At 44.7% G+C, this 23,291-nt stretch overlaps 1 protein-coding gene across 5 annotated transcripts in view; it reads right to left on the bottom strand.

Annotated features, from left to right (window-relative positions):
* The window catches only part of LOC148022421 (uncharacterized), a 68,074-nt gene that overhangs the window by 28,841 nt on the left and 15,942 nt on the right, over positions 1 to 23,291 (bottom strand). For all 5 annotated transcript variants that reach the window (XM_087698038.1, XM_087698037.1, XM_087698035.1 and 2 more), the window contains exon 6: positions 6,447 to 6,888. In XM_087698038.1, coding sequence (XP_087554164.1) covers positions 6,447 to 6,888 — 442 coding nt within the window. The remainder of the gene's footprint in view (positions 1 to 6,446; positions 6,889 to 23,291) is intronic.

The following is a 23,291-nucleotide window of genomic DNA, read 5'->3' as shown; positions in this document are numbered from 1 at the left end:
AAATTGGAATGAAAATGCTTTCTTATTTAGGTTATTGCCATGTAGTTGGTACATTCAGATGTATGTGAGATGCCAAGGTTGTCTCTAGAGAGAAATATTTTCACATTGGAGCTCACCACCTCTCATAATCCACCTCATAACGATGTTGTAGAGCATATGAATAGGACTATTCGGGAGAAGGTCTGTACCATGCTATCTCATGCTGCATTACCCCACGGATTTAGAATAGAGACTATTATGACAGCCATACGCTTGATAAACGGGTCATTGGACAGGCCTTTGGGAAGGAGAGTCCCTCAAGAAGTGTGGTCGGGCAAGCCACCTTCATATGCACACTCAAAGAGTGTTTGGCTGCGAGGCATTTGTACATATACCCAAGGAACAACACAACAAATTGAAGCCAAAGTCTTGTAAATGCATTTTCCTAGGATATGGTGATGAGGGTGAAATGGATTATAGATTAATGTGTTATCTTCTGAGAAAATCGCATGCATAAACAGCCCGAAAAGACTGAGAAAGTTATAAGGGTTGTGTTCTGAGAAGAGATACTTGTAGGAAGCAAAGAGTGTCCGCTATACAACAATAAATACCTGTTGAAATGACCCTATAAATGCAAGGAATGATGCTAAAATTGATCGGCAAGAAGTTACCCATGATATACCACAATTTCAGCAAGAAAATGTGCCATTAGATCAACTGGAACAGGCACAACAGCATGCTGAACCGTTTGAACAGCAAGCTATTAATGCAGATTTGCAGGCTGAGTAGCCAGCAAACATTGATCAATGGGTCTGTAGATGAACTAGAAATACAAAACAACCAGATAGGCTTATTCTTGGTGCAAATTATGTGGCTGATTATGTCATGTTGATAAACTGTGGTGAACAATCATGCTTTAAGGAAGCAATGGATAGGAAGGACAGCAAAAAATGGCATAAAGCTATGTTGTTAGAGATGGAATCTCTAAAGAAGAATGGCACTTGGAATTTGGTGCATTTTTCCAAGGGACAGAAAGTCCTACCATGCAAATGGGTCTACAAGATGGAAGGTCACTTCTAGTTCCTCCACAAGTACAAAGCCACGGCTTGTTGTTGCAGAGGGGTACAAGCAAGAACATGGGATTGATTTTGATGAGATCTTCTCTCCTATAGTCACGATGACTACTTTGCAGACCATATTGGGCTTGGTTGCATGTGAGGATATGGAAATCATATGGATGTAAAGACTGCTTTCCTATATGGTGATCTGCATGAGGACATATATATGTAACAGCCAGAAGGTCTTGTGGCAAAGGGGAAGGAAAATATGGTATCTAAACTCAACAAAAGCTTGTATGGGCTGAAACACACACCCCGTGAATGATATCATAAGTGTGATACATTCATGCAATCTCAAAGATTCAAAAGAAGTCAAGTGGATCAATGCTTATATACCAAGAAGGCCAACAGATGGTAGTCTTATTATGTTGGTTTTGTATATGGATGGCATACTAATTACTAGTAGGGATGTTCATACTTTATACACATTGAGGCACAACCTACATAGCAATTTTGACATGAAGAATCTTGGTGAGGCAAATCACATTCTTGGCATGCATATACTCAAGGGGAGGTCAAAAGGTCTTCTTTAACTGTCACAATAGGAGGATGTATCCAAGATTTTGTAGCGTTTCAATATGGAGAGAGAGAAAGCAATTGGCATATCATTGCCTCCATCTATGAAACTCAGTGCAAAGGACAGCCCTACATGATGATGAAAAGGCTGAAATGACCAAGATTTCGTATGCTTCAGCTGTGGGTAGCTTGATGCATACTATGGTTGCTATATACATGACATAGCATTTGCGGTGGAAGTGTTTAGCAGGTACATGGCACATCCTCACAAAAAGCATTGGGAAGTAATAAAAGGTATCATGAGATATCTTAAGGACACAAAGGATTTATGCATCTGCTTTGGAAAGCAAAAGGCATTTGTCGTTGGCTTACAGATGCAAACTATGTTGGTCATACTAACGGTTGTAGAAAGTCTACTTGAAGGTATGTATTCACCTTCACAAGGGGAGCAGTTTCTTGGATCTCCACGCTACAGAAATGTGTTGCATCATCTACTACAGAGGCAAAGTATGTGGCTACCACTGAGGCATGCAAGGAGGCTTTATGGCTTTCACGTTTAGTAGGAGAGCTTGGCATTACCAAGATCCCTCTCCTCCATAGTCAGAGTGCTATCATGTTAGCATGGAACCTCATCTTTCATGCAAAGACAAAGCACATACGAGTAAAGTATCACTTTATCAAGGATATACTTGACAGGAAAAGCATTGAGATTGTCGAGGTATATACAAATGATAACCCTACAGATCTTCTCACGAAGGGCCTTCCAGCAAAGATGTACTCATTGCCGACAGATAATAGGAGTTGGATAATATATGTATTTCAGCTTTGTATATACTTAGACTTAACCGATTCTTTTCCTCAACCTTAAGGCATTTTGTCTTACGTGGGACATTGTTGGGAATAAAGGGCCACTATGGCTTTTATATGTGCACTGGTGTGAATGCACCCTTAGTACTTATACTTTCATACATCTATCTCAAAAACCTAAAAGAGATACACTCTATTGTACCCACACATTGTGCATCTCTCTCATTCTCTACTCTCTATTGTTGCTCACGTTTTTCTCTTGATTTGCTATCGCCATCGTTGACCATTGCATCTCAATTGCGTATCACTCACTTCAAATTAATTAATGAATTGAACCTTTTATAAAGAGAAATATGCTCCTAGAGAGTATATGTCTCCCATAAGCACAAATCTTAATTGGGAGGACCCAAACTTTCTATAAATAGGCATGCTACCCTACACTAAGCTATAATCTCGTTTTTGCAGCTTGCAAGTATGTGCCAAAGCTTTGCTGTCCAAGCTTCAAATCTTGTCCACATTCGTGGGTTACCTCCCGACAAGGCAAGCACAAAGGCCCACTCAACCCAACCAAGCACATCATCTCCTATTTGGATCATGGATAGTAGAGCCACCCATCAAATGACCCCCATTCAAGGCGTTTTTCTCTCCTACACCCCTTCAACCGAGAATGTCCATTGTGGGAACACCTCCTCAATCGCGATCCATGGTCCAGGTCAAGTCAAGTTTAATACTGACAAGGGCCAAGATCTCGCTTCATTGAACGATGTATATTATATCCGTCAACTTGGGGTGAATTTATTATCCGTTCCGTAGCTTTGCTGATCGAGGCAAGCAGTCTTCTTTACAATGACCACAGTCGACGTCATAGACTCTGAGACTGATTAGTAATTGTTCATAGCAAGTGCCAAAAAATGCCTTGAATGGAGTCCTCTAAGAAACCACCACAGTCAAATACTAGTTGAGGATGTGCACTGAAGTGTTAGCAGCCTTGCCCCAAAGGTGCTCAAGAAGCTCTAGTACGAACAACATAGTGTGCCATGTTTGTCACTGTCCGGTTCCTACCCTCTATAATTCCATTCTATGAGGGGGAGTTGGTAGAATGAGTTGGTGACAGATGCCATGCTCCTATAAGAACTCGATAAACTTGTGGGAGCTGGCAAGAGATGACATGCTCCTATAAAAACTCAATAAACTTGTGGGAGATAAACTCACCACCAACGTCACTCCTCATACATCCTACTCGGCAACCAATCTCATTATATACAAGTAGCACCTGTGAAGAAAAGTAGGTGAATACACCCACATGTATCTAGAGAAATCATCCACTATCAAAAGAAATGCAAAGTGCCATTAAGGGCGGGAGTGATGTAGGCCCACAAAGATCACCATGGATTGATCTTAGAGGCACCTAAACTCTCTATGGTCTGTTGAGGAAAGGGTGTGCAGTGTTGCTTCCCAAGCTGACAAGTTGGGTAGACATCCCTGGGTAGTTTTAGGCAAGGAATACCCTTAACCATCTGACGGCATGACAGCTCATAGAGTGATTCATACCCAAGGTGTTCGAAGCATAGTGCCAAAAACACTCATTGTTCGTGGGCTCCCATGTGGTGGCTAAAACCTAGGAGCGGTGAAACTCTAAGTCCATGGCTGCCAACTAGAAAAGAATCTAAGTCATCTCATAGAGACCACTTAGGTTGTGCCATCATTTCCCATTTCAAAGTCTTCAGGTATTGTGTATGCATGCACACTCCGAATGATAAGATAGGAAAACTCACTCCTTGAGCTGATGATCTCCTCATTTTTGTTGGCTACTCTTCTGAGGCAAAAGCCTATCATTTGTTGGATCATTGGACAAACAAGGTAATTGTCCAAAGAGACGTCATTTTTTATGAGAGAAATATTGTACATAGCACTACACTGGCCTCTAAGCTGTGGCCTCTAAGCCAATCCCTCCTTCCACATCAAAGATAGTGCCATTTGAGCCAAGTCTGCTATCCGCTCCTAACCCATCTGCAGAGTCTTCTACATCCATGCCTCCTCCACAAGACCCGTTACCAACAAACTGTGCAAGAGTCAATGATCCTTCCACCAGATTCCACTTCGAAGGGCCCTAGAACATCTGCTCAGCTTGCACGTAGTATATCATTTGTGTCTATCTTGAGCCAAAGAGTTAGACTTGGACCTTGGTAGATCCAAGAAACAAAAAGGTCATCAAGACCAAGTGGATCTGTAGGACTAAATTGAAAGTTGATGGAACTTTGGACAGGAGTTCAGGAGTCAATATTCTTCACTGTATAGTGTGTTTGCTACATTGAGCATTGTATTCTACTCATTCTTCATTCTTCTTTACTCATTGTATTCATTGTCTCTACATTACCCTATCCCCGACTATGTTCTTTATCAATCTGTGCATTTGTTGTACGATTGTTTTTGTGTTTTTTGTGGTGGAGCATTTCCTTGCACAAAGTATCATATGTATGTGTGACCACATTATGAGCAGCCCAGTAGCACTTTAGCAAGCAAACTGTTGGGCAGTGCCGGGGGCGACTGGGGGTATATTTTGGGAAGCTAGGAGCACCTAAGAAGATCGACCATTTGAGACTTGTGCCTTTCACTATCAACATGATTTGTCCTCTAGTTTATGATATCAATAGCATTGTCCGTCATTGAGATCTTGTATATATTGCCTAAACTCTTCAGTAATGTGTTATTTGTGATTGTCTTGCATGCTTATTGCTTTCACTTTTGTTCTTGCACATTCTCACAGCTTCGACTCATTCAAGGTTCTCATGGAAGCTAGCCGGCTCTCTTTATTCATATTGAGTTGAGCATAGAGCTACAAAGGCAATGTGTTTTCAGCTTTCTTTTGCTCCTCACAGAGTCATTCAATTGTTACAGTATGTAAATAAGACTTTCTTGCAAAGCAAGAAGCAGAGAAAACACTTCATAGAGAGGATAACTTCCATGCCTTTGGGATCCTAGATCTTGTTCATTTTCATATTTGTGGATCGATGCCGACTCCTGGTTTGCATGGGCCTCTGTATTTCTTCTTGTTGATTGATGACTTTTCTAGCAAGAGTTGAGTTTATTTCTTGCCTGCCAAGTTTAAAACCAACGAAAAGTTTACGTATTGGATCTCTGAGGTGATGACTGACCTTCAGATGCATCAGGAGGCACAGTGAAAAATGAGGGGGAATTTATTTTATGCAAGATTAAAAAGTTTTGCAGGGATTGAGGCATGAAGCACCAACTCTCCATTCCTTACAACCCTCAACATAACAGGGTTGAAACAAGACCATGATGTAGATGGCTAAATAAAATACAAGGGAGATAGTTAGATCATAGTTTTCCGGCAGAGGCTGTTGGCACTGTAGGTCTACATGCTGAACCACAGTCCTACTTCAAGCTTACAGGACATCACTTCTGAGGAAACCTTCACAAGTATTTGATCTGTCTCACTTTCAGATTTTTTATTGCAATGCCTGTGTCTAGGTGCCAAAAGGAATAAGCTGAATAGCAAGTCCAGGAGGCATATCTTCATCAATTATAGTGCAACCTCCACTGCCTATTAGCTAAAAGTTCAAACCTTGTACCAGCTGGGGGCTCATACTTTTCAGTACCTGTATATGGTCTAAAAACCACTAAATATGCAAGCCTCAAGCTCCTCCATATCACTCTTCACAACTTGCACACATACATATGACCCTACCATTCACTAGTTACATTTACATCATATGAAATTAACAGCAAATCTACGGAAAAACCTACACATAAAACAGGCACAAGAGAAGTAGGATGATCATGAGCGCAACCCAATGAATAGAGCACAAATTACTAACATGCTATAGACATTGGACACATTTGTTTCACATAAATGTAAGTGTGCAAAAAAGATACAAAACTATGCTTCCATTAGAGTTGCAAATAGGACCATATTCAGCATGACAGGATTGTGTTGCACATTGCCAATTATGAGCGCCTTTAATGAAGCACTCTAAAATATACTTTGCAAGTAAAGAAACTTACTTGCAATGGAGCACGGATTTCTTGCACATGTGAACTGAACTGACGTTGGATAACCATCTCAGTGCCCCTTTTTTCTTCTAACCCAGCAACATCCTCACGTCCTTCCCCCTTCGTCCATTCAATCAAAGGGTCCCATGCAAAGACATCTAAAAGCATCAAGATGACATTCTTATTTTGCCGCAACGTTTCCAACACCTTTTCACAGCTGCATCTGAAGGTTCCTTCAATTCCTGTCAGACCAAGGGCTGCCTGTATAATTTGAGTTAAGCGAAATGGAACTATCTCTGGGATTTTTAACCGCAGTCCTTTGTCGAAACAGACATTATAGTCTATGTGCACTACATCGCCTGTACTAAAGTCCATCAGAATATTGTCCAGATGCCTGTCCCCTAGCCCAAGTATGTAACCTACAATACTCATAACTGCTACACTCCTTGAAAATCTGCAGAAACAAACTCAACTTAATGAGAAAAATTAAAGGAGTCACTTTGCAAAAAAGTACAACATTTTACTTCAAAAGTAGTCTAAATTTGTGAGGATAATGATAATCTGGCACATCACAAAATAATTTGGTCACCTCATTCTGAAAGGCCAATGACTTTGACTCATTTGCATAGCAACTCTGAGTCTAAAGCAACACTAAATCATTTGCAATGTAATGCAATTAAAACACCTACTGTCTTGGGAGTTTATGTAGTTTTGTCTGTTCAGCTTTGTATTACAAGGTTTCAGAAGTCTGGTTATCCATCAAATTTCTGCTCTCTCTTATCTCTTCCCAGCAGTTTGGTGATAGAACTTGTTTGTGGAGTTCTCCAGCAGTGAATAAATGTATGGTAGAGTTAGCATCATTTGAAGCAAATCGTGTGGCTTGCTGCAGTGGAGTGATGCAGTTCAATGTTATCTCACCAAACAATCCATTGAAATGGCCTTTTTCCCAAGATAAAGATGCTTCTACAAGTTAAATAGGATTGGACTACAAAGAAAACACTTAAAGAGTAACTAGAACTTCCCAGTATGGATACAAATTATGAAGTGCAGATACACTTGAATGCTTGCTGCTCTAAACACTCTTGTATAACAAAAGGGGACACAAGATGGGGAAATAACCATAGTAATGGCTTGTGCAACCACTCAAACTGTCGCAGGAACATGTATTTATAATGCTTAGCTTTGGCATTATTAAGTTGTGCACATGTAAAGTGCAAATCAGTTAAGTCACAGTGACAGCCAAAGTATCCTAATAATGCAGTGAGTGACATTGGCACAAGTTGTATTGAAGTTATGTTGGACAGGTCCTTGGGGTTGCCTAGTGTTAGGTTGAGCCTAAAATTAATTGGGCCTTTAAAATGTCATGTGGTAACATTATGATTGTGTATTAATTATGCCCATGCAAGGTGACACAGGGCTGTTTGGGGATAGATGAGTATGGAGGCAGCCATTCAAAGGCTGAGGAATGATCATTCCAGCCATCTCCATGAATGGTGGTGCATTCTAGGGCTGCCAAACTAGCTCTTAGACAGGCAACAACTGATCATGCTGTGCAACGAGACAAGGATAGCCAGTTTCCTTCTCCACCTCAATGAGAGGTGACAATAGAAGAGCAGGACTCGTCAGTTGCACAGGGGATTTACCCCCTTTCGAAGTTGTTGGCGCCATCAAAGCTACGTTCAAAAGATACTCTCTTCAACTGATTTTCTCTCTCATTCTCTGCCATTCCTTCAGAAATTCTCAGCATTTTCCAACCATTGGTGAAGAGCAGCAATGATTTTTGCTGCTGAAAATCAATTTCACAGCAGTACTTAGGGTTTCTCAGGTATTTTGGGATCTATGCCCATATATTGAAGACCTCGTACTTGATGTAGAAGCTGAAGCCACAGAATTTGCAGCTGATCTGAGGGGTGAACCCATTCCCATTTATCCAGGTCACATGGAAGAGTCCAAGGTTTGATTTGTGCCCAAATTCATAGCCAAAAGAAGGGGCGAATTGTTCCTTCTTGTTGCTGGTCAATTGTGACAGCCCTTTGTATTGAAGATGGAAGGAGATTGGCCCTAAATATTAATGACCTTCATCTTTGAGAAATACAAGATAAAGAAATACCGCAAGGGGCACTGCCCATCAAGTGTCAGAGATCCAGTCATCATTGATGGCAAGGCCATAGAACAACGAATCATGGCCTATGAGACAGACATTAGCATGGCAATATGGAATTGTGATGAGTCACTATTGTCACACCCAGGGAGACTAGAGGAGGTTATGACAGACAGAGACATGATTCTACTTATTGAGATGCACCACAGTAGGGAGAGAGGACTCCCTCGAATTAGGGGATACACTTGTTAGTCAACCTACCAGGAGGGAACTAGACAGGAAAGCACCACACATGGGTGAGGTAGTGTGGCTATGCTCTTTCAGCAGGAGTTATAGGGAAGGGTCTCCATCATGTCCCAAGATATGGAGGCATGATACTGTGCATTCCAGTGGAGCTATCACTAGGATAGTATATATATATTGCAATATGCTAATTCCCATTGAAGGGGTCCAAATTCGCTAAGGAAGGAGGGAGGAGGGGACAAGGAGAGGAAGTAGCAAAGGAGAACAGTAGGTCATAATCACCCTTTTTGGATCTATCAAAGTAAATTACACACTTTTTGACTCAGGACCACCAGTGCAAGATGTATGATTTTGAGGAGTCAGGGATACTCCACCCACTGGACCCAACAGAGAGTAGGTTGAGGAGGACAGTGGAGGATTGGGGCCCGAATAACACAAGGTATGGACAACATCAGCTAGAGCTGGGAGCACGACATCACCTTGTTATTTATAATGGGGTGGACAGGTGGCCTTCACCAAGAGCATTGATGTGTTTCCAGCCCACAGGATCCAGTACGCTGGACTACATATTAGAATCTATCCCTTTCATGGAGAGAGTCTCCTCCTTTGATATACCTGCACGGCCCATAAGAGCGGATTACACATATCTCGCTATCACACTGACCTCCACCTACACACAATACCCACACACCCTACCACAGCAACCTCACACCACCTGCTTCACAGACAAGCTTGCCGACATCTATACACACCATGTATATTGGGGATTGCTTCAGCTAGACACATCAGCATCACTAGCTACACTCACCTCATAGCTTACCTCAATCCTATACTCAACAGCCACCTTGAGCTTTCCCCATCGCATACGACAGACACACGGTACAGGGTCAGGGATCACCTCCCAAAACACTTGGTACAATGAGTGTAGGGCACAGTACAAACAGATTCAAACGCTGAGTGCACTTGGGCAAATCGTAGAGAGGAAGGCCCAAAGAGAGTAGCACCGCTTTACTCGTCAGAAATAGGGAGAGTATAAGGAGAGACACTATTGGGACCTTCCCCTACTATTCAAGAGCAACGATGTGGTTGTAGCATGGATGATCTTGCTGCTTTAGGGAGCCTAAACGGCTGACACCCATCGAGGACCCAAGGACATGGCAGGCTTATGCAGAGCGCACCTTCCTTCCAGTATGATATTGACATGATGAGCCTACCTCCCTTCCAATATGACCGTCACTTGCCTTTTATCCAGCTCTCACGGACAAAGAGGAAAATGATCATTAGGCATACGACTTGTACCAAGGACACATATACAACATAATTGGGGCCCCAGACTCCTTCCCACAAAGATGCAGCACTACAGGGACCTTTTCATGACTCTCACCAAGGATGGATTCATTACTAGACACTTATACATGGATTTTTACATGCCACGAGCCATGAGAGTTGCCAAAGACCAGCTCAGAGTATCATCACACCAGTTGGAGATAGAGACTTAAGGCCTCATGGGTACCCAAGGAGGAGAGGATTTGTCAATTGTGCATGAAAAGATGGAGACAAAAGACCATCTCCTATGCAGGTGTAGCACCTACACCCAAATAGGAGAGAAGTATCATACAGAGTTATAGGGGCAGAAAACTATATAGTCGGTGATGAGGACATCAAATCAAACATACTTGGGCCAATACATACTAGAGATCTAGAGAGTCAGCGCATCCCTATTAGTGGTAGATGTACGAGAGAGCACAACCGACAATCCTATCAAAGTTCTACTATAAATTCGCACTAGTTAGGGTACATACAAATACAAGGACAAGAAGACTGAGAGGGTTGTCCCTACAGAGAGCACAGGAGATTAGGGCCGGATGATGACCTGCTACATTTAGCGAGAGGAGGCCATACTTCCATGAGTGAGAGGTCATCCAAATTTGACAGTGGTGTGAGACATACCTTGCCCACCAAGGCCCCCAAGGAGCTACTCAAGAGCTTGTTCCAGGAGCCCCCACCTATCCCTCCTTCAGTCTTGCAATCCCTCCCCAACCCCCGCCCCCCTGGGCGGGCCCTACGTTGATCACAGCTACTTCTTGCTCTAAAGCTCCCTAACCTGATTTTTCCTTCAAGCCTTGACACATAAACAGGCCTATCCTCAGCATGAAACATGTCCAAAGAGTTGTTGATCATGAATGCCATCAACAATGCCAAAAAAGAGTATAACAATGGATTGAATACAATAAACATGCAACTGAATGATCTGATCAAAAAACTTGAATTGAAAATCGAAGCTCAAGACAAATACCACAATGGGTTGGATGAGGGAGAAATCCAACCCAACGGGACCAAGGAGATCACCCGCATTAAAGGGACCAAGGAGATCACCCGCATTAAAGAAGAAGTACAACATCTCCAAAAAAGGGAGACAACAAAGGAAGCTGTCTCTTGGATAAGATACTAAAGAAAACTGAAAAACAGGTAGAGGAAGCAAAGTAATGGATTCATAGTTGCACTAGTACCACATATGAAAGGATTCATAATATACTACACTTTAGGTACCATACCGTATGTATTCATACCATAAGGTACCAACTTCATGGATAATTCTTTTCTTGTCTGAACTACACTTTGGGATGAGCTAAGCGCTCCTTACACCAATACGATTCTCCCATGGGAGTAGGTTATTTGAGATTCAAACAATTTCAGGGAAACAACCAACACATACATCCACAACAGCCATCATCAATGACATACTAAAGGAAGAACAAAAACAGAGAGTGAGAGCACATATGTTCAAATGACGGGGCTGAAAATGCATGAGAAAGTCAAAGAGAACACCAGGGAGTTATGCATCCTAATGAACATCAAGAAAGACTTACCTATAATTTATTGGAGAGTGGGTAAGAAGATCGCCCAAGTTAAAGAAGGAAACAGCTTGAAAGAGCACGCTCTCATTCTCTGCTTCCCCACCATGGAGGCTAGGAGAGACTTCTTAGCTCAACACTGAATGTTGAAAGTTACCAGTGTGTTTTTGGCACACTTCCAATCATTTCACATTGTCACATGGTATCAAATGACCATTGTTCCTGGTTTACAGGTTTTGTGTGCTGTGACTGACAGTTTTTAGGTCTGAACCTCTGTGCTTTTTGCTACTGGAGATTTCTATCCTTGCATTTCAGATTCCTACCTTCTCTCTCCTTGGCAACCTGTTCTATCACTAGGTGAGCTGCTTTGGTGCTGGGCAACTTTTTTCCCTGCATCCGAAGCAATGAAACCTTGCATTTTGGGCTGCCAACTAGTCATAAAGGACTGGGGCTGCTTTGATTGGGCTGCATTTGCTGTCAAGTGCTGTGCTAAAGACAAGCACTCAAGCCTCTAGAACGACACCCCAAGGTTAGGAGAGTGCTTTCAAGCTTGTCATTCCTAGTAACGCAGGATGGGAATGGGAATGGGGATGGGGATGGGGATGGGGATGGGGATGGTAATTGCCATCCCCTGTTACCATGAGAAGGGGCTGTAACATGGGGGTGGGCCTTGGATGGTATGGGGAAAGAATGGGAGTAGGACGGGAAGCCAAAAATAGACATCCCATGTGACTATGTTGTCATTAGAGTAGAACAAGGAGGTTCCATGAGAGTGAATGAATATAGGAGTTAGAGAGAGATGCCTTAGGCAATTTGTAGCCAAAATCAGCTCAATCAAACAAGAGTTCAACAGTTCAATAGTTCATACACACAAGGATAGAATAGAAAACATAGACTGTAGTAGTAGTGAAGTGAATATAGTGAAGTATGACAACCATGTCAGAGTGCAGCGGTGCGGAAGCGTAGGACTGAGAGAGAGAGAATGCAGAGAAAGAAGAGAGTGAAAGAGACAGTGGACGATGAAGATCTGCTGTATAAAGAATGCTGAATACAAAGATATGCAGATTTATACATGGGCGCAGTGCGCTGGACTGCGTGTCTCCACCTCGACGATGCAACCTGCTGTTCACCTCGAAGTCCGCTGCAGTCTGCACTGTCTGCTGTCTGAAATCTGTGAACAGAGACGGAATCTGCGTGTCACCGGTCTGTAATCTGCGAGCAGAGAAGTGTCCCAGACTGCTGAAGAAGTCGGGTATAAATAGCCGAAAAACTGGGCAAAAGAGGGCGCCAGAAATGCCCAGTCGGTGCAGCCGACTGCCTGCTGCAGGTCGGACTGCCACGTGGCAGTCCGACTGTGCAATCCGACTGCACCAGGCCACCTGCTGCCCTGATCTGATCTGATCTCTAACACCCCCTCTTAGAGCCTGGGCAGGGCAGAAGCCTGAGGGATCTGGAATGTCTCCGAAGTAGAGCCTGAGGAAGCGCCTTCGTAAACAAATCCGCAAGATTGTCCTCCGTCTTGCAGTACTCCACAGTGATGGTCTCATCCAGAAGCTTTTCTCGGATGAAGTGGTACTGGATCTCTATGTGCTTCGTCCGGGCATGAAAAACAGGGTTCCTTGCCAAGGCAATGCAACTCTCATTGTCACATCGCAGCAATGTAGGACAAGTCTGGGGGCACCCAAGCTCCTCCAATAATCGCCGAAGCCACACTACCTCGCATGTGGTGGAAGCCGCGACCCGATACTCCGCCTCAGTAGACGAAAGGGCTACTGTGGGCTGCTTCTTGCTACTCCATGAAATAACACCTGCACCCAAGGTAAAACAGTAACCTGTAGTAGACCGCCTGTGGTCCACATCACCGGCCCAATCCGAGTTGCTCCAACCTGCAAGTACAAGATCTGACCATCTGTCCCTACGGGGTAATGAATCCCTAAATCAGACGTCCCCCTCAAATACCGAAGTATCCTCTGAGCAGCCTGCCAATGCACCGTCTTAGGTTCACTCATGAACCCTGCCAAGAGCCCAACAGCAAAACATAGATCAACCCTCGTGTTGAGAAGCCAAATCAAGGACCCAATCAACTGACGATAGCGGGACGCATCCGCCAAAGGAGAAGCTGAATGGGAAGTGGCCTTCCAGTTCGGATCCATAGGAGTAGATAGAGCCCGACAATCCTCCATCTCAAAAGACACCAAGAGCTCCTGTACATATCTCTGTTGAGAGATAAAGATCCCCCTCTGAGACTGATAAATCTCATGGCCCAAAAAGAAAGCTGTGGGGGCAAAAGTATCATGACAGTCAATACCTGGGCGCTGTGCAAAACCTTTAGCAACAAGGCGAGCCTTGTGCTTATCCAAAGAACCATCGCTAAGGTATTTGGTCTTGAAGACCCACTTGACGCCAATCACCTTCTTCTTCGAGGGGCGAGGCATGAGTGACCAAGTGCCATTCCTCTCAATAGCCTCCAACTCGGCTTCCATAGCTTTCTTCCATGGGGCGGACTGTAAAGCCTCCTTCACGGAGGTGGGCTCTCGATCCTGCATAACACGGGTCATCAAACAATAGTTGGAGCAAACAAGCTCTGTAGAATGTGCCTGGTGCCGCCGTGACCGCCGCGGACCATCCTGCGGTCCCCACTCCTCAGGAACCCCCTCGATCCCTGAATCACGGAGTGTGTCACGGGCCCATCGAGGAGGAGGCCGAACCTCCCCTCGTCTTTCTCCATCAGCAGAAGACTCTGAAATATCCACCGGTGGTAACTCCTCAGAGGTATCCGATGGAACAGTAGACTCTGTGTCAGAAACAAAATCATAATCAAAAGGCACGGGCTCCAGTGGAACTATAGAAGGAGCCCAACTCTCCCCTGGATCTCCAAGAACGAGATGCTCCTCACCCATTGAAGTAGCCGGAACCTCCACAAACCGCACATCACGGCTAGTCTACACATCCCGCTTGACGGGATCATATAGGCGGTAGCCTTGGGACTGGGAGGTATAGCCAACAAATACCTGTTTTCGGGAAGCTACTTCAAATTTATCACGGTGAGCCTTGGGAATGTGAACATAGGCATCACACCCAAAGACCCGAAAGTAAGAAACATCTGGCTTCGACCCAAAATAAGCCTCAAATGGGGTCATCCCTTCCACGGCCGAAGTAGGGGATCGATTAAGGATGTGGACTGTAGTAGCCACAGCCTCGGCCCACAGAACCTGAGGGGTCTGTCGGTGCTCCATCATGGTGCGCGCCATCTCGATCACACTGCGGTTCTTCCGTTCAAGAATACAATTTTCTTGAGGAGTGTTGGTATTGGCAAACTCCTGGTGAATTCCTCTATCTACACAAAACCGAGCAAACTCATTAGAAACAAATTCACCTCCCTTGTCGGATCGCAAGGTCTTCAACTTCCGGCCCGATCGGTTCTCCTCAAAGAGAAGCCAATCCTTGAAGTGCGAGAAAGCTTCTGACTTTAGTGCCAAAAAGTAGGCCCATGTCATCAAGCTGTAGTCATCCACGATCAGCATGAAATACGAGCTCCCACGCAAGGACTCATTCCTCATAGGGCCACATAGATCCGTAGATACTAGCTCCATCGGTGAAGTAGACCGCCGCGAAGCTGTGTGGGGAATGGCATCCCTATGCTGCTTCCCCCGTATGCAGGAGACACATGGCTGCTGGCTCACCACTATATCTGGCAACCCTCGAACAAGCTGTCCACGTGACGCCCTCCGAAGATAGTCATAGTTCAGGTGACCAAACCGAGCATGCCATAACTATGACTGTAACTGAGAGGTAAGAAGAAGAGTAGAGAGGGCGGTGGAAGACTTCAGTGTTTAAATGTCGTTCTCCTCATATCCGGATGAGAGAACCTTCCTCGATTCACGATCAAGGACTCGCACCGTAGTACTATCAAACTCCACCGAAAGACCAAGGGAGCAAATCTTATGAACTGAAAGGAGATGGTACCCTAATCTTGGTACATGTAAAACCTCTGAGGTATGGGTCCACCTCGTCCATCGGGAATAAGCTGCATCTTACCCCGACCTGCAATAGATACTGAAGAGCTGTCTCCAATGAGAATCTACCCACGCGAGGGTCGCAACTGAGCAACACCATCTGATGAAGGAGTCATGTGCCATGAGGCACCACTATCAACAATCCACTCTCGAGCCTGGGGAGCCATCATCGCAGCATCAGAAGCATTCGGTGAAGCGTCCTCAATGACAGCTAAATGAAGAAATGCAGCTGATGAGGGTGCAGCTACCGCTCCAGAATCCTTGGTGTCCTTCTTCTTGGTGTCCTTCGTGTCTTTGTCAGGGCAATCCTTCTTCCAATGGCCAGTCTTTCCACAAATATGGCATGTGGAGTCTTTGTCCTTGTCCTTCTCCTTCTCCTTCTCCTTCTTGGACTTGTTATCCCCCTTCTTCTTCTTTTGGTCCTTCCCCTTCTTTTGAGAGGCTTGACCTGTCAGCGCCTCCGACTTGGAAGCATTATGTCCCTTTAACTATTCCTCTTGGTCCAAGACCATAGGAACCAACTCTTCCCACCGAAGAGTAGACTCTCGCCCCGAAGCAATAAGGGCAGAGTAAAATGTACCGAATCGTGGCGGCAACTGGGACAATAGTGTGATCGCCATGTCTTCGGAGGAAATCGGCTTCCCCGCATTCTGAACCTGCATCTGAAGCTGCCTTAGCTTGTTAATGTGCTCCCGTAGAGAAGAAGACTTATTGACGGACAAGGTCCGCATCTGTACCTCCAAAGAAACCCGCTTCATTAGGGTCATCTGATTGTACATCTGATCAAGCTCCAACCATATCTCCCGAGCCACCGTCAAGTGCTTGATGTGAGTGATCACGGCTGTAGTGCATGATAGAAAGAGAAAGGATCGAATCCTGGCATTCAGTTTGTCCCAATGAGACTGGGCCTTGGCCAACTCCGCACGAGCATCGGAAGAGAGTTTGGACTCATCTCTTACCGAGGGCCGGTCAATCTCCTCCTGTACCAGCTCCGCCAAATCATAGGACTCAAGAATGGCCAACATCATGACGCGCCAAATGTGGTAGTTGTCGCCGTCGAGCTTCTGATCTGTAGGAAGAGCCGGTAAGACAGGCACCTTCCGGTCCATAATCGCCTGGAACTCCAAGTCAATCTCTGTAGACATCTTCACCTGCAATGCCTTCACAAACGCAAAAGCAGTCCCCTCTGACTGGGAAAACTCAGCCTGCTAAGGCTCTTCCGTGTCCTGAACCTGCTTCACCCGCCGGAGGTGATGAAAAAGCAAAACCTGCACTTGTAGGCTGAAAACTCAAACTTCCTCCGCGTCAAACAGCAGTAAACAGCAGCAAATCCACCACCTGTACTCCTTTCTTGTGCGCCCACACTCGTTTTAGCCTTGTTCCAAGGCGCAGCCCTCCTGTCTGCCCTTAAACACAAAAAACGCAAATTTGTGTCGCGATGGAAACTCCTCTTCAGGTTGATTCTGCGCTCAGTCAGCCCTCAAACACTGCTCTGATACCATGTCAGAGTGCAGCGGTGCGGAAGCGTAGGACTGTGAGAGAGAGAACGCAGAGAAAGAAGAGAGTGAAAGAGACAGTGGACAATGAAGATCTGCTGTATAAAGAATGCTGAATACAAAGATATGCAGATATGTACACGGGCGCAATGCGCTGGACTGCGTGTCTCCACCTCGACAATGCAACCTGCTGTTCACCTCGAAGTCCGCTGCAGTCTGCACTGTCTGCTGTCTGAAATCTGCGAACAGAGACGGAATCTGCGCGTGTCACCGGTCTGTAATCTGCGAGCAGAGAAGTGTCCCAAACTCCTGAAGAAGTCGAGTATAAATAGCCGAAAAACTGGGCAAAAGAGGGCGCCAGAAATGCCCGGTCAGCCGACTGCCTGCTGCAGGTCGGACTGCCACGTGGCAGTCCGACTGTGCAGTCCGACTGCACCAGGCCACCTGCTGCCCTGATCTGATCTGATCTCTAACAAACCACTGAGATGCAAGGCCATCTCTAAAACTGAAAAAACGCAAAAGTTTAGCATACTATTTAGCAAAAACACAGGTTGTACCAGCCACTCGATGATGTCAGCCCACAAATGCAAGATAGACGAGCTACCCACCATTAAACCTAATCCTTTTGTGCAGATTTCAACCATCTGATGTCCATCTGACCTGTTTTCAGCGATCACCCTGATGTTTGGAGGTCTCCATCTACTGCATCATCATAGCACATGATCAGCCTCTGTTTTCAGCATCTAGTGCCAAGCGACAAGCTGCTGCCATCTCTCCCACCATGCACCTGCTGCAGAACCTGCGCTTTTTTTGTCCAACGGGGCACCTACATCAACATACACCTCTCCTATTGTTGCCTGACAGATATCTGCCTCCGGTGACTAGTTTTCAGCCTCCTCTGGTACTTCACTGCTGCATTTACCAAATTTCAGCCTCCAACAATTGTGTTTTGGTGACTAGCCTACTGCCCTTCATTATTTAGCACTCTCTCATCTCCAACTGGTGGTTACAAAACTTGGGATCCATCTCCGGTGGACATCACTCTCTGACACTCCATTGCTCCACCCTTGGTCATTCTGTACACTCTTACATTCATTCACTTCAAAGTTTCTGAACTTGGCAAACATTGAGAAGAGGAAAAGAGAGAAGAAACTCTAATGAATGAAATGATGAAGATCTAAATCATGGAGTGAATGTGATACAAGGAAACAAGAGTGTCGTAGCACAAGGAAGATGATGAAGACAGCCACGAACCACAAACCGCAATGTCCTCCTGAAGGGGCGTGAGGGTAGTGGACAGGCTCAAGAGAAGACGTGACGAATTGAATGAATCAGCTGTAAGGAATGAATGAGTGGCCTATAAATAGGCACAGTTAGTCTAGGGTAGCACCCCTTTTTGAGCCTACAAACCCTAAACGCAAACCTAAACAAACGCAGAAACGCAAAAACACAAACTACGGGTGAAGGGTGAAGGGTTTCTCAACAGGGATATCCATCCTCTGCTCCCCGTGCCCTTGTTAAGCTAAATATGCATTAGCTTTACTTAAACAACCCCAAAACTTGCTTAATTAATGAAGAAACCTTGTTTATTTAAAAGAAACCCAATCCTAGAGAATTTATGTGTCCCATAAGCACAAACCCACTTGGGAGGGCCCAAACTTTCTATAAATACGTATGCTCCTCTCCATTCAGCCCTCAATCTCATTTTTGCGAATTTCAGGTGTTTCAGCTTGCTGCCCACACCCCCTTCGCGGAGGACATCTCAGTAGAAGCTATCCATTGCTGTCTACATCAGTTGGCACCTAATTTCCAGCCCTCTTCTCACAGTTTGGAGCTGATCCCAGCCAAGTGATTGTTGTTCCTACACAGATCTACTGTCATACTGCCTGCCACGTCATCTGCAGCCTGCGTTTGGCAGCTTTTTCTCTCTCCTCCAATTGTCGCCCAGCTTCTGCAAGCTGTCCAACTTGCGTTTGGTAGCTTTCTCTCTCCTACCGCTGTCATGCCTGTGTTAATCTTTCTCTCTCCTGCAAGCTGTCCTGCATGCATTTTTAGTCTTTCTCTCTCCTGCAGCCTGTGTATTTAGTATTTCTCTCTCCTCACTGCCATCTGCATCAGATCTAGCTTCTCATTGCTGTGTTTGCTGGTGTTTGACATCCGAAGGCTGCCTTGTTGCAATTCGGGATCCGTTCAGAGTACAACACTCTCTCCAGCTCATTACCCCTACCCTGATCCTTGAGATACAGGAGTTCAAGGTTCAGTATTCATTCACTGCATAGTGTGTTTGTTGCATGAGCATTGTATATTCAGCAGTTATATCACTTCACTTATTTTTTGTGTTCATTGTCTCTGAGTTACCCTAACCCTAACTGAGTTCTTTTATCAGTCTGTGCTTTGTCGTACGATTGTTATTTGTGTTTCTGTATCAAAGTATTTCTTTACATAGTATCAGAGCCTAGTACAATTCCGCTTGTAGAAAGCTCTTTATGGGTTGAAGCAAGCACCACAATCTTGGTTCCATAGGATGGATGAGTTCTTACGGACTCATGGATAACATTCTACCCCTTATGACCTGAACTTATATGTTCGATCTACTGTAGAGGGGGTCAATTATATCCTGCTATATGTTGACGACTTACTCATCACAGGCTCAGATTCTACTACCATAGGAGACATCAAGGAAAAGCTTAGAGCTGCTTTTGAGATGACAGACCTTGGTTTTGTTGTCTTATTTTTTGGGGATGGAGGTAGTTCATTCTGGGGGATGCATTTTTGTGTCACAGCAGAAATTCACACTTCAACTAGTGGAACAATACACTTCGAATCAGACACAGCCAGTGGCCACACCTCTTGATCCTACTATCCACTTGTCGAAGGATACCCTAGAACAACCCTTCGATGCACATACCTATCACTCTGTTGTAGGAAAACTTCTTTGGTTAATTCACACTAGGCCAGATTTAGCTTACTCAGTCAACATACTCAATTAGTAGTTTACAGCACCTAGGATTTCACATTGGTTTGCATGTCTTTGTGTGTTGCATTATTTACAGTGTATTTATTCTTATGGCCTAACCTATGATTTTGGTTTATGTTTGCAAGGGTACACTGATTCTGATTGGGCAGAAGATCCCGACACCCGGCGTTCTCATGGAGGCTACCTCTTTACCTTGGGCACGGCTTTCATTTCTTGGTCAAGCCGTAAGCAGGAGATGGTGGTGGCTTTCATGGCCAAGGCCAAGTACTGGGCTCTCTTCGATGGCACCACCGAGGCCATCTACCTGAGGAGTTTACTGGTGGCACTTCGTTTCCCATGCGACTCTCCCACCGTTGTCTACTACGACAACTAGAGTGCCATTGCCCTTGCGGACAATCCGATCATTCCACCACGGACGTGGCATGTGGGAGTCCACTTTCATTTTTCCAGAGAGCAAGTTGAGCTAGGTACTATCCGCCTAGAGTTTGTGACTACATCCGACAATTTTGCTGATATTTTGACCAAAGCGGTCAACCGACTGGTTCTTCAGTACCTATTACCCAGGATCGGTTAGGGTACAACCTCCACTACTTTTTCAGCTTTACGAGGAGAGAGTGCTTCCCTCTTGCTTTCCCTTCCAGTTTGAGAGGGGATGGCTTCTACTCCTGATAGTGGCAGTCATGCTGCTTACAGTTTTTTGGCATTCATTCATTTATTCTTTTGTATTGTATTATGGACATTTGTAACTTCATCCGCACTGTCAGGATGATATGATTGTAAAAGGACGCTTGGGAAAGTAAACAATTCACCTACGAGGACATTATCCAAGTAGCATCCTTGCATTGCATCTTACGTGAGCAGGACATCTTGCACATCACCCTTTACATTACCCCATGCATTGGCATTCTGTTCATGTACACATGCATCTATGCGCATTTATCCCCTTTCGGTCTTTTGGAGTGGTCGACTCTAGATCCACCATATTCATGGCATTTCCCATGGCAGTCTCCAAGGCAGTTTTTCCTTAGCTTGCTTGCTTGCTTTAAGTGTCTTGCTTGCTTCACTTATTTGCTATATCCACACCTTAGCCTTATTCTTCTTCACCGACACCCAATAATGGTAGGGATAGTATGGTTGTTTTGTGAAGGTCTTAGGTCTAAGCATCCTTTATCATTCTCTCATTTGGGGCACAAATACTCAATAGGATGAAAACTTATTTGAAACCCCACTAACTGCTATATCTATCAAATTCAAAAAAAAAAACAAAAACAAAACAAACAAACACAGTCTATAGCTGATTTCATCCACCTTTGTAAGGCTTGGTAGGCCAGTGAGTAGCCGACGTGCACCCTTTGTCCGATGCCCTGTCCTCTCTGGGATGATCACTTGGCCTCCCTTGGTAAGATAACCATCGTCTCTATAGTCTTCGTAGGCCACTAGGTAGCCGACATACACCCTTTGTCCCATGCTCTGGCTGCTTTGGGATGGGATGCCTTAGGGTAAAAAATCTTTCTCGTGGCACCATTGTTGGGCCTGAGAGGGTGTGTTGAGTTAAAAATGCATTAGCTTTACTTAAACAGCTCCAAAACTTGCTTAATTAATGAAGAAACTTTGTTTATTTAAAAGAAACGCAATCCTAGAGAGTTTCTGTGTCCCATAAGCACAAACCCACTTGGAAGGACCCAAACTTTCTATAAATACGTATGCTGGCTCCATTCAGCCCTCAATCTCGTTTTTGCAGATTTCATGTGTTTTAGCTTGCTGCCCACACCCCATTCGCAGAGAACATCTCAACCAACCTGTCCATTGCTGTCTACATCAGTTGGAGCCTGATTTCCAGCCCTCTTCTCGCAGTTTGGAGCTGATCCCAGCCAGGTGACTACTGTTCTTGCATATACCTACTACCGTACTGCCTGCCACATCATCTACAGCTTGCGTTTGGCAACTTTTTCTCTCTCCTCCAGTTGTCGCCAGGCTATCTTTCTCTCTCCTGCAGCCTGTGTTTTTAGTATTTCTCTCTTTTCACTGCCGTTTGCATCAAATCCAGCTTCTCACTGCTCCGTTTACTGGTGTTCAACATCCGGAGGCTGCCTTGCTGCAATTCAAGATCCATTCAAAGTACGACACACTCTCCAACTCATTATCCCTGCACTGATCCTTGAGATACACAAATTCGAGGTTCAGTATTCATTCACTGCATAGTGTGTTTGCTGCATGAGCATTGTATATTCAGCAGTTATATCACTTCCGTTATTTTCTGTGTTCATTGTCTTTGAGTTACCCTAACCCTAACTGAGTTCTTTTATCAATCTGTGCTTTGTCATACGATTGTTATTTGTGTTTCTATGTTAGAGTATTTCTTTGCATCCCTATCCCTCCACCATGGACTCCTCATACGATAACCATGTCCATACCCACATTTGGAACCACTTTGATCACTTCTCGTATGTATAGTGGGCACTCTAGGATTCCTTCCCAAGTGTGCTCCACTTCCCTACTCTATCCTCCCTATCCACCCTACCCCCATTACCCACCTTCTCTATCTCCTAGCATTACCACTCCTATTGCAATGGCCAAGAATGCCTTCACAAATAAGGCTCATTATAATGTGTCCAATTTCACCACTTGGTTGAACTACATACAACAAGTGCTTAAATCTCAGGGACTTTGGGACCTCGTCATTGGTACCATGCCAGGACCCTCGATTAGCTCACCCTGATCACATCCGCCAGTGGAGAGCCTGCAATGCCATGGCCAACATTGAGTTAATGCATAGCTTGCTTCTTAAATTCCACTCATAGTTACAGCATTTTCCCCTCGCCTCTGAGTGTTGAAGTCATCTCATTGACCACTATGCGGCACGAGATCGCACTCGATATATCAATCTCAATTTTGAGCTTCAAGAGTCTTTCATTAAGAAAGGGAATGATCTAAATGTCAAGTTGGCCAAATGTTGGTGGTTACTCATCCAATTTGCCACTACTGGCCCCTCGAAGTCAAATGAAAATCAAGTCATGTTTTTCTTCAAGAAGTTGCTCCATAAATACTTCCATTTTATCCAGCACATTATCTCACTACCTACACTGCTAACCTTCTACAAGTTTGAGTGTCAATTCTTGCATTACACAAGGTTGCACGATCAAGTCCAAAAAAAAGCCTCTACACAACT

This window comes from Lygodium microphyllum, chromosome 17, assembly GCF_053477565.2.
Source record: "Lygodium microphyllum isolate KBCC chromosome 17, Lygodium_microphyllum_v1.1.10, whole genome shotgun sequence".
NCBI classification, from domain to species: Eukaryota; Viridiplantae; Streptophyta; class Polypodiopsida; order Schizaeales; family Lygodiaceae; genus Lygodium; species Lygodium microphyllum.
Note: the sequence above shows the minus strand (reverse complement) of the source record. Positions and strands in the feature narration are given on the sequence as shown.